Source organism: Pezoporus wallicus, unplaced genomic scaffold, assembly GCF_028554395.1.
Source record: "Pezoporus wallicus isolate ANWC-B61680 ecotype Strahan unplaced genomic scaffold, APGP_CSIRO_Pwel_v1 contig_8806, whole genome shotgun sequence".
Classification (NCBI taxonomy): Eukaryota; Metazoa; Chordata; class Aves; order Psittaciformes; family Psittacidae; genus Pezoporus; species Pezoporus wallicus.
Window position 1 is genome coordinate 426,883 of NW_026641419.1, and position 15,312 is coordinate 442,194.

At 38.9% G+C, this 15,312-nt stretch overlaps 1 protein-coding gene across 1 annotated transcript in view; it reads right to left on the reverse strand.

Moving 5' to 3' along the window:
* Positions 1-15,312, reverse strand: part of SLC35F1 (solute carrier family 35 member F1) — a 237,409-nt gene that overhangs the window by 16,408 nt on the left and 205,689 nt on the right. Inside the window, exons 5-7 of the mRNA XM_057423596.1 lie at positions 14,649-14,805; positions 10,522-10,574; positions 5,122-5,276 (exon numbers count right to left, since the gene is read on the reverse strand). Of these exons, the coding sequence (XP_057279579.1) occupies positions 5,122-5,276; positions 10,522-10,574; positions 14,649-14,805 (365 nt within the window). The remainder of the gene's footprint in view (positions 1-5,121; positions 5,277-10,521; positions 10,575-14,648; positions 14,806-15,312) is intronic.

The window sequence follows — 15,312 nt, forward strand, 5'->3', positions numbered from 1 at the left end:
ATACATTCAAGTATGACCAAAGACAGACCTAACTCATTTCCACCTCAAGGCAGATCTTTAAACATACACAGCTAACTATTTTCTAATTTATTATTATAATATGAAGGAAGAAATGCAGATAAATAAAAGAAATAAATGTAAAGAAATATGAAAAAGAGCACTTTAAAATGCCAGTTAGATGAAAGGCATATGGACAGTACAGCTTCATGGGAACACAGTTGTTGAGAGGGAGTCCCACTGTAGGAAATTTAGTATGCTGGAAAAGAAAGAGAAACATACAGATCGGTTTCTGAACATTAGCAATGGCATAAAGAATTAACTAGTAATATGATTTACCTTCATTATCAAAAGCTTAGAAGCCTTTACTAGGATAAAAGCCCAGTGAGATTAAATTCCATTCAAACAGAGTTTATGGGTCAAGCAGCTTGCATATCAAGTTTCATCAGGAAAATATCCAAAATCTTATGACTGAGGAAGTAATAATGTAAAAAATATATTTTTACAGTTCAGCTTGCACTGCCTGCTCTACTAGAAATAATGTTGTACCATTGTTTCTCAGTGAAGCTCACATAAATCCCCAATTCATGGACATTGCTTAGGATCTGTGCTGGCAAAAATTAAATTGGAAACTATTGCCTCCAACTTGTACCCTCTCTTCTCCATTATGCTGAAATCCAGTCTCCTTCATGGCCTGTTCCTTGATGTAGTCAGAAGGCTGTTATCTGCTCCCTTCCACTGGAGGGACTCTGCTGTTAGAATTAGCATTGAAAAGTCATTTTTAGAAGCGTCAGTATCAGCAAGTAGGGCTTCAGCTAGTATAATTTCAGATTCCTGGTGCTGAAAGGTTTTGAGTATCATGTTTGGCTGTGTATCCAAGTCTTTTGAACAGATACTCTGCATGAGTCTAAATCAAGTTATGAGACTTCCTTGATTTATTACAAAATATATGTTTTCTCCACTTAGAAATTGCTACTATAACCAGAAATTCTGAATTTTTATAGCTCATCTTGGATAAAATAATGAATGAATGTGCCAAGGCAGAACATAATTGATTGTGCTTGGCTTGTTAGGTAATGATATAATACAGTGTGACTCGACCTGCTGGTGCAGAACACCATCAGTATGCATGCTCTAGCTGGTGGAAAACTTAAAATAAACTGCTTAGATTATTTAGTGAGAACCCAATTTGCTTAGAATGACTAAAGCACAACATACAGCTTGCCAATGAAAAGTATGAACTTTAAAAATTCACATAAAAATGAAGCCAAGACTGAAACTAAAACGAAAAAAGGAACATGCCATAGGCAAAAACCAACTGAAGTTGTACAGAAGTGTCAAACCATACACTCAGAGAACTGGCCCTGAGTTTCTCACCACCACTGGTGTCAGCATATGCATGACAAAGAACAGCTATTGCAGTCTCTGACAGGGCAAGGCCAGTCCTGTTACTCAGAACATGAAATTTCTTCCGTGCTACGCTGAGACATCCCTCTACACAGCATATGTCACACTTATAAGGCATCCTTCTCGTTCCAAAGCTGTTTACCACCATGTCTATAGGCAAAAAGCATGGATGAAACCCATCCAGCAAAGCAGCCCCTTGGGTCTTCTCTGCAGACTCATTTCCCACACCAGGGGAGGGCACTGTGGATTCCCTCCTGCTTGTGTAGGGTGGGAAAGAACCCTATGCAGACTGGCTTTAGTACTCCTGGGAACACTGAAGTTCACAGAAACCAAGAAACCAGGGCAAATCAAAACAAAAGATGAGTCTGAAAGACAGGAGTTGAAGATGAATGTAGAGGATAACAGCAGCAATAATAATAATAACAACAACATCAACAATAACAATAATAGTAAGTTTGTTTCTCAAAGCAGAAGATAATTTAATTGTGCTAAGAAGAAGGTGAAAAGAAAACAGTTAGTTAGGAAAGTTTTGAATATCAAACCTCTATAAAATATATCAATACGGTGAGAATATTAACAAAGAATTGAAGATATGGAGGTTTATACTTAAATCCTACAGCAGCTGCAAATATTCAGCCACCAAAGAGGCCAGACACATTCCTTCATTCACTGGGGTATCTGGAGTCAGCTACTGATTACAGAAGAACTAAAAAGAGAGCTTTTATTTGGGGGATGCAGATAATTTTAAGAATGATGCACTACAATTTAGTCATCTACCTCCAACTGAAAGTCATAAATCATTCCATTTAAATGCAATAAAAGCTTGAACAGTTAACATCTTGAATTATATGTTAACTGTATACCTGCCAAGTTAACATGCTGTATTTCTAGCTTCTGTGGGCCTGGGAAATGTACACTGCACTACAAAGATACCTGCATATGCGGTAAGAATATAAATATAAACTCATTGTCCTGCATGTCATGACGCTGCAAGTCTGTATGATAAAAAAATTAAATGCTAGCAAATCCAAACACTTCAAGCACAGTCTTTTCCCAGTTTGGTTTCAGAGGCTCTAAAGCCCAGTTAAAGTAATTTCTTGCATTTTCTATGGATTTTCACAGATTTCCTGTTATAGGTGCAATAAACCCACCTGGTGATAAAGGTAGCAGCACAGGGAAAAAATAATAACTGTTTCTTGAAAGACTCATAAAACTGTATTCTTCAAGGGGTACTAAACCACTCAGTTGATCCTAATTCAACATAAAGCCATTTGCTTCCCAGCGAAGTGGGGCTGTGCACATTGGCCAGAGCAGCAATAAGCAGAAAGAGCTGTGTGCCTAAAGGAGATGCACAGCTGAGCTGGGAACGCCACTGTTTTTTAGAAACTGGAAAACAAGCAAGTGTACAGAGTCTTAGGAGGGGAATTTAGAGCATTTAGGGATAGACTTCATTACTGACTGCAAGTTGCACATTTCACAGTTCTACTTCCTCACATGAAATGATACCTGATAGTAAACCAGAAAGAAAAGGAGGAGGTAACCTGTCTAAGGATAAAAACATGGCAACTAAAGAAGGAACCACATAACTAAGTGGGTTTTTAAATCTCGATCATCTCTGAATATAGCCTCTCTTTCTTCTGCAATCGAAACTGTATGAAAGGAGATGCCGACAGCTTGAGAATTTGATACTACATTTCAGGTGAAGTCCCTTTCACAAAGTCCTGACAGAAGTCTTTTCTGTATCAGCGCTTCAGCTGGGAAGAACAAAGGGGAGGCTCACGTGAGTTATATGAATTGCACAGTGAGTACAAACCATGAAGGAAAAGCAGTGATGAAAAATGTAAATATAGTTTTACTCTGGGGTAACAGGCTTCCTGGAGAAATGGAGAGACAAGAGCATTGCGCCAGGTGCTGGAGGGACCTTTCCTGCTCCTAGAGTTGAAGAAACTACCTCAGGAACGATGAAATACAACCAGATAGGTGCAGAGAAGGGTTTGCTCTGATTAGTGAACTAGGGGCGTGGAGAGGATACAACTGCTGCCTATTGGTGCGTCAATGGAGTAAAATGCTAAGGAGACAGGGGCATTCTTTATGCTGAGGGATACTCCTGGCACAAAAATGAGTGGACCAAAAGCCACAAGTAAATTTATGCTGAAAATAAGAAGGTTTGTAACTGATGTAGTCATCGTGTATTGAAGTAAGAGTTTGATAAGAGTTCATGAAGAAGACTGCATGACACATACATTAACCATGGCAGAAAGATCTTCAGTTTTCTAATTAGATGAGTAAGTGGCAGAGGAGACCACCAGCTACTTCAGAGGTGGAACTCAACCAGTTATCAAGACAGATGATGAAACCTTGCTTTCAATCAGAAAACCTGCCTATTCTGTGTCTTCTCTTCTGGCCTGAATTTTAAGGTTTGGGTTTTCTAAATTGCCGTTTTTGTTAGGTATGGGAAATGCTGAGCACAAAGCTGTCCAACCCCCACTGCCTTTGAGTCTCTCCCTCTAACAGAGTTTGACTTTGCTAGAACACCACCACCACCACCGTTTTCAGAATTAGATTTGCCTGTCTTTCACAGTGTAATATAGCCATTTTTCTTAGAAACAGTGAACTAGCACAGCTAAAAATATTTTGCTATGGGTATCAAATGAAATTATTAACAGGAGAAAACAATATTCAGCTAATACCTAATGTCAAACACTTTGGGTTCGAAGTGTCAGGCAGAAAGAACAAGGAATCAAATCACCATGAGAGACCCATGAAGCAGCAGACAACCTCTATATGGTTTTGTCAGTCAAATTTTTGTTTCTATACTTGCTTTTCCTGCCTCTGCAAAATTCTTAAAGCCATAAAAACAAAACAAAAGGCAATAGTGAAAAAAATTAATTTTGTATTGAACTCTGAAGCTTTGAACTTTCATTGTCTTATTCAGATTCACTCAGGTACCATTACTATCACAAAGTCTGATTTCAGTTGGTGAGATACTCAGAATTTTAAGGCTTTCCTTTACCTAACACTTCTCTGGACCACCATTTTATCTATCAAGTAACCTCCCTGTTATGAACAACTGATGGTGTAAACCAATCGCCTCCAGCATCCTGATGCTACTTGCATGCAATGGACACTCGGGGGATACTTGTGAATAATGAAGTGCCATTTCTTTTAATTGGAGACAAAATGTGTGCCAGATGTTTTAGATATTAGAACACCTAAGAGGTAAAAGTTCAACACAAATCTGCTGCACAATTTGGCATTTACACTAACAGGAAAGCCAGTGGTTTGGTTGACAGGAAAGGTGCAATTCATGGATAATTATGAGTTATATTTCAGAATTCAGCATGTCCCTTGTTCTCAGGAAAAAAAAAAAAAATCCTATGGGATTTTTAGAAGAGTCCTTGCCTTCATGCTGCCACCCTGGGTCTGGTCACAGCAGTTGAAAGTTACCTCTGATAAGTAAAATAAAATTAGTGATACAGTTGCTGATGAACAGGTACTCAAAATTCACATCAATAAGACCAAATAAGCCCTCTTTAAAAAATGGGAATCATAAAATAAAATTCATTTTGGTGTGGGAAACCTCAAGTATAAAAGAAATCTGCACTTTTACCATGCAGATCCAACAGATCTTGGAGGCTTCTTTTGTTTCATTGTTCTGCATTGACATTTCTTCAGGCATACTGCTATTACCCAAATGCATCTGTCATTTCCACATACCTTGTAGTGGAAGAGGAATAATCCACAGAAGAGGCTGTACAGGTCAGCTGTGAGTAGGGAGAGGTTGACGGCAGTAGCACTAGTTTTCTTTATGACCACTGGCATAAAGCTGTAGAGGCCAAACATACAGGCACTGAAGCCAACATACAACAAGCCTGCAGAAGAGAAACAAGAAGCAGAGTGACCCTTCACAGCCTATAGAGATGACTTGTGTTGGTAGGAAGAAGGCTGTGTTTTTGAATAATGCATTTTCAAAGAAACACGGATTCAAATTATTAAGACACATATAGAGAGAGAGACTAAGAACATAATTCTAATTTTGTAAGAAAAATAGTGAAAACCATGTCAGCAGTGGACACGAAGTCCTTTCTCTATGCTCTCCATAACAGCAGTGCAGTTTTAAATTGGTGTTTTTCACTACTAGTGAATACCTCATTTCCAGCATAAATTTGAATGAAACTATGCATTCAGACATGTCAAATCTAGTCCCTGAAAGAGATGAGTGTCCACAACACCGACTGTGTTCAGCTGAGTTGGATGGAGCACATAATATTTTCTGGGAACGGACCCAAAAATTGAATTCAAAAGTATGTGCAGACAAATTAATGAGCCAATGGATGGATGCATGAGGACAGCACTCAAATGACAGAGGTCCTAGTTCTATTTTGCCACCAAACCTGACAAATCACTTCACAGTTTTGCACCTCTATTCCTCTATCTGGTTTTGTCTGCCTTCCTTAATAAAGCTTTCCAGAGCTGAGAGTCTTTCTTGTTACATGTTTACAGACTGCCTCACACAAATTAGATTGTTAGACACTAATATAATAAAAATACATTACAGCAGAAATCTAATTTCATTTAAAAACCTAAATAACTTACTGGGAAAGAATTCATTGCTTCAGTTATTACTTGATAAATCCCAAGGCAAATTAATCAATATGAAGTTAAGAAACCAGCAAACACTCCACTCATCTGCTCTCATGCAAATGATATTTCTTAGGCTGCTGTATGCTGCGGAATTCCCAGCTGATATGTGCACAAACCTAAATTTAGATTCACTCTGACTCTTCAGAGCATGTTGTTATCGACTAAAAGTTGCAGAAAATCTGATTGCTAAAGTCCTGAAAGGGATTAGAAGGGAAAAGAAACAAAAAAAAGCCCATATGATTTGTATCTGCTTGAAGATCCACTTAGTTAAAAACTCTTTAGAAAAGGTATCTAAAAGACAAAATCAGCTGTAACAGCTTAAGTCCCTTAGAAGCATCTGAAGTGTACATTCATCTGAAAAAAACACAACAGACACAAAATGTCAGTGTTCAAGTGTCTACGTATCAATTGTTACGGCATGATAAAGCATTTGAATTTATATTTATATTCAGAATGTGGATAATATAAGAACTGCTTTTACTAACAGGTAGCAATTTTTTCAGGTGTACAATGTATATGGGTAACAACAGAATCAGTCTTTGGCAGTGCTTGAAACAGTTGCTTTATGCAAAATCTGCAGTTCTTCTGTAGTAGGCAAACAATTGCATCAAATGGAGCGTAGTTTTGATAAATGAAAAATTGCCTGCATACATGAGCATTAAGTCAGCTTTTCTTCCAGGCTTAAATCAAGAACAGATCAGGCACAAAAGACCTTTTGGACCCAAAGTCAGCATTCTCAAAGTACAGTCTGCAAACCACCAGCTGGTCCACAGAGCTCCTGTTAGCCTGGTTTTAACACATATGTTCAAGCGCTCTGCTGGGTTGCCCTCTCAACCAACAGTATAATTTCATGGTACTGCCTTGATGTTCACATTATTTGCCAGCCAACTACATGCACTTCATGGGCTGCTTTTCCAAAGGGCATTTCAGTTCCAGTGGAAAATTGCTTAAACCATAGCTGTCCTGTCAGGGGTGAATATAAAGTGTCATTCATTTACATCTTAAATTACATGTAACATCCGCCAGCTGGACAGCATTTAGTGGTGACAACAGCAAACTGGAATGCAACATATGATTTTCAGATAATGCTTCTTAGACAGCCAGTTTTCAGACTTAAAATATGTTTGAAGTCAAAGGCTTGGAGCGTCAGCTTCCTTGAGAACTGCAAGTGGCAGCCTTGGGAATTGTTACTACTGCTGCAGTTCCAGGTGCTGGGGCCTGTCTACCCAGGCACTGAGTCACTGGTATCAAGTGACTCAGTGCTCAGACACTGAACAGAAGCAACGTGGTAAGTTAGGAGGTGCTTTTGTAATGACCTGCTGATCAGCTGGTCTGTCTTAAATGCTGAGAGGCTCATAATGCATAACTGTCTCCTTTCAGATGTCCTGGCATTGTCCTGAACTGGCTTAATGGGCATAAAGGCAGCTATGAGTGGGATTCGTTACACGCAACTCTGGACACATACTGAGGATTGGTGGTCAATGAAGCGATTGGGAAATTTTAGGGTGCAGACTGTCCAGTCTCTTTTAGACGCCAGCTTTAGCATAGTATGATTTGTATCATGCCTGTTTATCGCTGCTGATGTAAAGGGAGACTATTAATTTAAGTAAGATGTCTACATCCCAGGCATCTAAAGTTGGTGGAAGGAATCCCGCCTTGTCTGTCAGTGCTCACCCTAGTAGGTAAGGTCACCAATTTTGCTTGGTTGGGTGTGAATGTCTCACAAGTGTCTGTATTGGGCACTTAGAAAAAGGTGCGGTGATTCAGGCTGGAAGGAAGCCATAGCTCAAACCCTGCTCAAATCAGGCTCAGCTGTAACATCAGAACAAATTTCTCAAGACTTTGCTCAGCCTGGTCTTGAAACCTCTGAGGATGAAGACTACAAGACCTCTCGGAGCAAGCTGCTCTACTGCCTGCCTGTCCTCAAGGTAAAGATTTTCCTCTTATTCAGTCTGAATCTCTCATTTTGGCTTCCACCTGTTGTCCCTCATCCTCCTGCCATGCCCTGCTGTGAAGACCTTGTCTGTCCTTTTGATAACTGCTTTGTAGGTAACTCCTCAAAGACTTCTCTTCTGCAGGCTGAACAAGCCCCAGACCCTCAGTATTTCCCCACTTAAAACCAGGCATCTCCACACAGATGGGCAGGATCTGCCTGCAGGGACTGCTCTAAAGTAGCCCAAGTACCACCAAAATTAACCTGCCTTGGGAACTTTTGTTTAGTTCCTGAGCATGCTGGTTGAATGTCGCATGTTTTAGCTTTCACATTTTTACTCCAAAAGCTATCATTACATCGGGATAAAACAGAATCAGTTATGATTTTTCACTGTCTTCTTCAAATAAAGACCATCCAGAAATATTCAACAGCCCTGTAAAAAGGGACACTTCCTTGGAGATTCAAACTGCCTTTTCTCTTAAATAAAACTGATGTTAGTTTATTTGCTCTTATTTCACCTATCACTCTACAAAACACGTCATGGTCTCATATGAAACCACTCAGAGCAGTATAATCATTCTCCTTTCAGTCAGGTTGGCAGCAAGTATTAACACTTAAACCTTCAAGGTTTCAAACAGAGCTACCCTGATTTATACTAAGTGTGAAGATTATGCTATATATCAGAGGAATTTCAAAAATTAAAACCAGGAGGGCCACAGCCTGTTTTAAACATGACAGACATAACAGATCAGCTTTAGATCACTATATTAAAAAATAATTTGCATTTTACATCAGTTGAAAGGTAGCTCATCCATTCTTAATAGCACAATTATGGCAGATGGCAACAGGCCACCTTGAGTTATTTATTAGGTTGTCTGTTTATTAGGTAGTGACTTTACCATTCAGAAGGCTGATGATTTAACTTTGCTGGACTGCAGGTTTGAGTCTATCATAGTGGATAACTATTCAGGACAAGGCTGTGAACACCCTGACATAGATCTGTCAGTCACTACTGACAACCTCGTATCACTGCCAATGCAATGGAAAGCACACCAAGTGCAGTGGAAGCCAGGGAAGAACACACAACCGCACATAATTGTCACCATTTCATCCATATTCAACTACATTACATATCCAGTTATTGCTCTAACAAAACAAGTACATATCTATGATGCTCTTGCCAAGATGATCTCCTCCTTATAAAGCATAGGGACTCTTCAGAATTAGTGACTAACTTTCAGTGACATTTTAATGGCATCACGGAACAAGTAAGACTTTAGTTTAATTGTACATTTAACTGATACTGAGTAACAACAGAACTCCCATGGAAGTTTACGTGAATAGCAGATTAATTCACTATGACCACTGCTACTTCCATCAGTACCAGATTAATTATGTCCCTGAGCTCCTTATCATGAAGTATAAATAAACACTGATGCAATTATGCTAATTATCTCAGATTAAAGACGGCCAATACACTTATAGTACACAGTTGAGTGTGTTTCTCCATGGATACTTTAAATTGATTTGTCATTTAGTTTTATAGCTCAACCATCAAATCTCCAAGACTTCTAGGTGCAGTGTTTTGTGAAAGATGCACTGTTTTTATTAAGGGTTATGACAATGAGAGGAAATTGTGAAATAAATTTAAAGAAAAGAACATGTATCTCCTGTCCTCAGGGATTCCCCACGTAACAAGTTGCCTTCTGAGGTGTCATTTTGATGCTCTTTCTGAAACTAGGTAACAAACTATTGTCAAGGTTTTACCAAGGCTTGAATCCTCTGCTAAGTACATAAGCCCTATACCATGAGTATTCTTTTATTTTTTTCCATTGTTATAAATAGTAAAAAAGTGATTATAAGGACTGTCCTAAATGCTGATTTGCTTTTAAAGCAAGTAATTTGTAGGACTAATAAGAAGGGAGTCTTAGATCATAAACTCAGCTTCCAAACTGAAATGGGAAAATTCAATCCACTGCATAGCAGAACATTCTAAGAGCTTCATTGTGCACAATGCTGCCTAAACTTGTCTAAAAGACACATCTGCTATATTCCACTGAAACTACTTGGAAAGCAATTAACCATTTGCATACAGAAATGCTCCCCTTGGAAATGAGTTTATGAGGCTATAATATGCAATGGAAGTACTTTTTTAGGTTTTTTGTTAGGTTCCATTTTCTTTCTTTGACATTCATTGAAAAAGGTTTGGCTCTTAGTGACTACCTCGTTTACTTGTCCCATGTGTTGCACTGAATCTTAGAACTGGAACCCTTATTATTGTTTAACTTCACAGCTCTCTGCATAATTATCTTACGGCATACATATGCTTAACCTAATGGTGCAAGGAAGGCATAGGATGGCAGTGGGAGGACATATCATTTTAGAACAGTGATGAGGCATGTGGTTCAACCTTTGGCAGTAACTGGTGGAAAAGTGACAAACATCGGTTCCTGTGAAACTCTGTGCCTGCTTCCCCAAATGATGGATGTCTCCATGCCTCCTTCAGCAACTATCTGCAGTGAAGTGAAGTGTTTTCTTACCTATTTGCCAATCCCAGGGAACTTTCAACAGCTCTTTGTGTTCCATGATTGCACTATAAGAGAAGAGAAGGCAAAATTTGATGGAAGAGAACTGAAGTTAAATTACTTCCACTCATTCAATTCAAATGCTGGACAAAACAACATAAATAACCTTATTACAAAAAAATCTCAGTAGGAACCAAATGCAATCAGACTTTGCTAATCCACTCTGTCATTATCCCTGTGCCTGTGTATTTGAAAGATCTTCAGGGCAGTAATCAGATGTGATAGAATAAAACTTCCACAGGTTTATTTCCAACTCTCTATACCTGCCCAAAGGGCCTATCCCCCTATATGTACAATCCTCATGTACTCTTCTGACTTAATATTCTGAAAGGTTTTGAACTTCAATAATTAATAATGTATCTGTCTGAGTTATTCACCCTTCAGAGCAGCTCTGCTGTGTCACATAAATAGATATTACAGGCTGGCTTTGGTGAGAATACTGTTACTTGTTACACACTGAGAGAGATCGAATAGTCACAGCAATGAAAGTCAGGAAACAAAGCAAAGGATAGGCCAAACCACAAAAGTCCACTTTCAACATCTTGCAAGTCTTGCATTATACGTTCACATCAAAATCCCAGATCCAGAAAATTCTAAGGTGGTAACAAGTCAGCTCTTCCCAATACAGGCAAATAGACCCTTGGAGATACGGTATCTCGTGATCTAGGTCTTCACTCAGCTAATCACTTTCTCTGATCTGTGGTTTCCAGGTAACTCCTGCTGTGCACAACTCTGCATGCTAGTCTGGACATCATTTTAAACAAGTATAAAACATGTAATTACTCAGACTGAAAAACAAAGTACAGAAGATGGCATGTGGAAGACCAAGTCTAATGGTAAAACTGCAGGAACTCAGTGCTTTCCAGATTAATACAGTCTACAGAGTTGCATACTGGAAATTTTAATTTGCTTGATGCTGATTTGTGGTGAATCTAATACTGTGTACAGAATAATAATATTATTTTGTATGAAAAATAACTAAATTGTAAGTGTCTTTGATGCGGAAGGCATATACGTCTCTTTTATCAGCAATTCCTGAAAACATACTGCAACGTCTCTTCTTCTGGCAAACAAGTTTTGTTATAACTTAAACGTAGGAACATTGCTTATCTGATACAAAAGAGATATAAAATAATACAGTATAGTCTGTGATTCATTATGCTCTGTGAAATAAAGAAGAGTAAGAGCAATTCACTGTAGAATTGGAACCACAATGATCTTTGAAAGGTTGTGGTGATTGGAGTAGGTCCCTGATGACTGAAAAGAGACAAATGCAACATCCAGTTTCAAAAGGAGCAAAAACTATAGCCTGGCCAGCCTTATGCTAACCTTTGGGAAGATTACGGAGCAAATCTCATCAGACGACTTTGCATGAAATGAAGAAGATATGACTGGAAACAGCCAACACAGACTTCTCAAAAGTAAACTGTACCTGACCAAGCTAACTGCCTTCTATGACTGGCTCAGTAAATAAAGGGGAGGGAATGACTGAGAGGATGAGATACAACCTCCCTGGACTTTAGAAAAGCTTCCAGCATGATTTCACGAAAGATCCTTAGAGATTAAAGAAGCATGGACTAGATGGGTGGACTACCCACAAGGTAGTCTGAAGAAAAGGGCCAAGAGAAACCTTGTGGGGTTCAATAAAAGCAAACATGAATGCCTGTACCTAGGAATAATCCTATTCAACAACACAGGCTGGGAGCTGACTGTACAGAAAGCTGCTTTTTAGAAATAAACCCTGGAGTCCTGGTGGACATCAACCTGAACATGAGTCAGTAACGTGTCCTTGGAGCAGAGAAGGCCTACAGCATCCTGGGCTGTGTTAGTAAGAGTCTGGACAGCAAGTTGAAGGACATGATTTGCGAGACAGCAGCTGGAGTACTGTAACCAGTTTTGGGCTGCCCAGAATAAGACAGACATTGACAAATTGGAGAGAGTAAAGCAGAGTGCCATCACAATGGTCAGGCAGCTGGAGCACATGATGTAAGAGGAGATGCTGAAACAGCAGGGTTTGTTAAGTGTGAAGAAGAGAAGGCTAAGCCAAGGGAAAGGCAGGTGAAACGGTAAATCTGCTATCTTTACTTTATGGGTAGTTACTGAAAAGATAGGATGGATGACAATGGACCCACGTTGCAATTTGGGAAACTCTGATTAGTTATAAGGAAAAAAATATTGGTCAAACACTTGAACAGGTTGCCCAGCAGGACTGGAATTTCAGTTCTTTGAGATATTAAGAAGTCAAATGCACAAGTTCCTGAGAAACCTGATGTAACTTTGAAGTTAGCTTTTAGTTGAGTAGTAGCTTGAACCAGATTACCTTCAGGGATCCATTACAAAGTAGGTTATTCTAAGATTATGTGATTCCATCAGACAGCATCATTTCCATTTGCTAGGTAGTTGCTATATCCCCAAATCCAGTCAACTAATTTCTACTCTTTTTTAATATACAGTTCTTCCCTGCTTTAATCACATTCAACCCACTAAACTTCTCTTTCCACCATGCCTGGGTAGTTAGCCAACTCCTTCCTCCACTGTTTGCCCTGACACCTTAGCCCTTCATTTGCTGTCCAACAGGCATTAACTGGGTTTATTTTGCCTTACGGTCTAATATTAAGCACTCTTGCTAAACTGGTCCAGGAAACAACAGCCTACTTGAAAGTCTTCATGGAGACATAACCCTGTACTAGGGTTGAAGCACGAACTATCATAAACCACCCACTCGTATGCAGATATTCGTAAATATACATGGAATAAAAGGCAAATACCACAGCTTTTTGCAATTATATATTTTGAGATCAGTGCGTGTCAATAAAAGGGACATTCACCTGTGGGTATTGTTTTGTGTTTCATACAAGCAGCATAGCCCTACATACTTTTTGATGCTTTCCCTTCTTCAGAATTGTACTGTTCCCTGTAAACATAAGACTTCAACCTCCAGTGATACTAGCACACATCTTCCCCATCCTCAATCACTTTGTGGATGCTAACCAAACTTTGCTGTGTCTAGCATGCTGGGAAATGGCCCTGTTTCTGAGACATTCCTTCCCTAGACTACTTCAGTTTATAGGACCTAAAGGTTCTATGTTGCATCAAAATGGCCAGTAGTGTTTCAGAGAAAGAGTCTGCTATTTTAACATGGGGAGCTGGATTCTCTTTCAAACAACTGATATATTTAGTTAGATTAAACAACTGTGAACACATAACTATGTGACATCTGCTCTCCATTATAGGTAAAAGTAAGGAAGTGTTGAATGGCTACATGGAACCAAGTGGGAATTGGTGGGCCATTGTTTTGATCAGTCTCTGTTCTTAGAAGCTGAATAGCTCAGATATGCAGAGGAGCAACTTGGTTTTGACTAATAATCAAAAGTTATTCTGTATGACAAGAACCAGTGAGAGATCTGCATAAAATGTGGCAATCTTGCATGGTGACATTTGCTATACTTTCATCAGTCACAGCATTACAGCACTGGGAACTACCTTTTAACTGTTAGGCTTGCAGGTGAGTTGCTCATTAGTTACGTGTCAGTATAGACAGGTCTCAGCGGTTCCTGGAATCTCTGCGACAATCACCTGAGTACTAAGCATTTTGAAGTGAAAAGGCCTGTTTCTTAAAGGCATTTTAATTATTTCTGCCATATCATAATGTAGTTACACAGAACAAGCCAATTAGTAAAATGCCTTCTGACTGGACATATTTTCTACCTGTTTAGAAATCTAAATGACTTTTTAGAACTATGAAAGAGAGAGCTGTGTATTTTGTTATTCACAGATCAGACCAACATGTGAAGTATCTACTTGTCCTCCATAAACAAGACGGTAGGATGTATCTTCTATTCCTCCTGCCACATGTGACTACTCAATGACACCAGTCCTTGAATTAGAGTACTTATGTAGAAATTTGTGTTATTATTCAAATCCATCAATCAGAAATATGAAAACTAATGAAAATTTCGGAATTACAGGACACTTATTCTCCACAGGTTATGGCTACCTTCAAAGAGAGGGTTACAGCACCTCATAGGAGGGTAAATCTGCTCTTATTTGAATGACCTTGGGGCTCAAACCTGCTCACTTACAGCTGAATTCCACTGAAGAAAGAGCCAAAGAGTCCGATCATGCCCAAGAATTCCACTCGACTCAGATTTCGGACGATATACTCTTCACAAACGTTTGAGATGCCGTAGAGTGTTGCTCCACCCAGTACTAAGAGATCTCCTATCAGTTTATTTTCACCTAGGAATAAACAGGGGAAAAAATCAGAATGCCTCAAAACAACCATGTGTTGTCTAGAACCATTGCAAAATCTTTGCTGGAGATTTCAATCCTCAGTCATTAAGTAGCACATATCTGGGTTATAAACTGAATGCAAATGTCCTATCAATTCACCAGCTGTCATTCAATACCCCAGCAAAATCTAGCAGAAGTGAAGGGAAAGCATCATTCTTGCTGTAGATAAGAGAATGTGAAAGAACCTGAAAAATTTGTAAAAAAATATAGAAACCAAGTGGCACATTTCAGTGACTACTCTTTTTTATTTTACTACTATTATTTTCTTTTTGCAGGTAGAATGTGACTCACCTATATAGAGCAAAAAAACTTTTATTCCTTAAAAATACCTCTTGATTTATCGAGTTCCTGCCTTTTTTGTTATTATGGATTTGTAAAATACACACTGAAGTAAATAAAAATGGAAGCTTAACATTCCATTTGGTTCAAAATGACCTTTACAACATTTTTCCT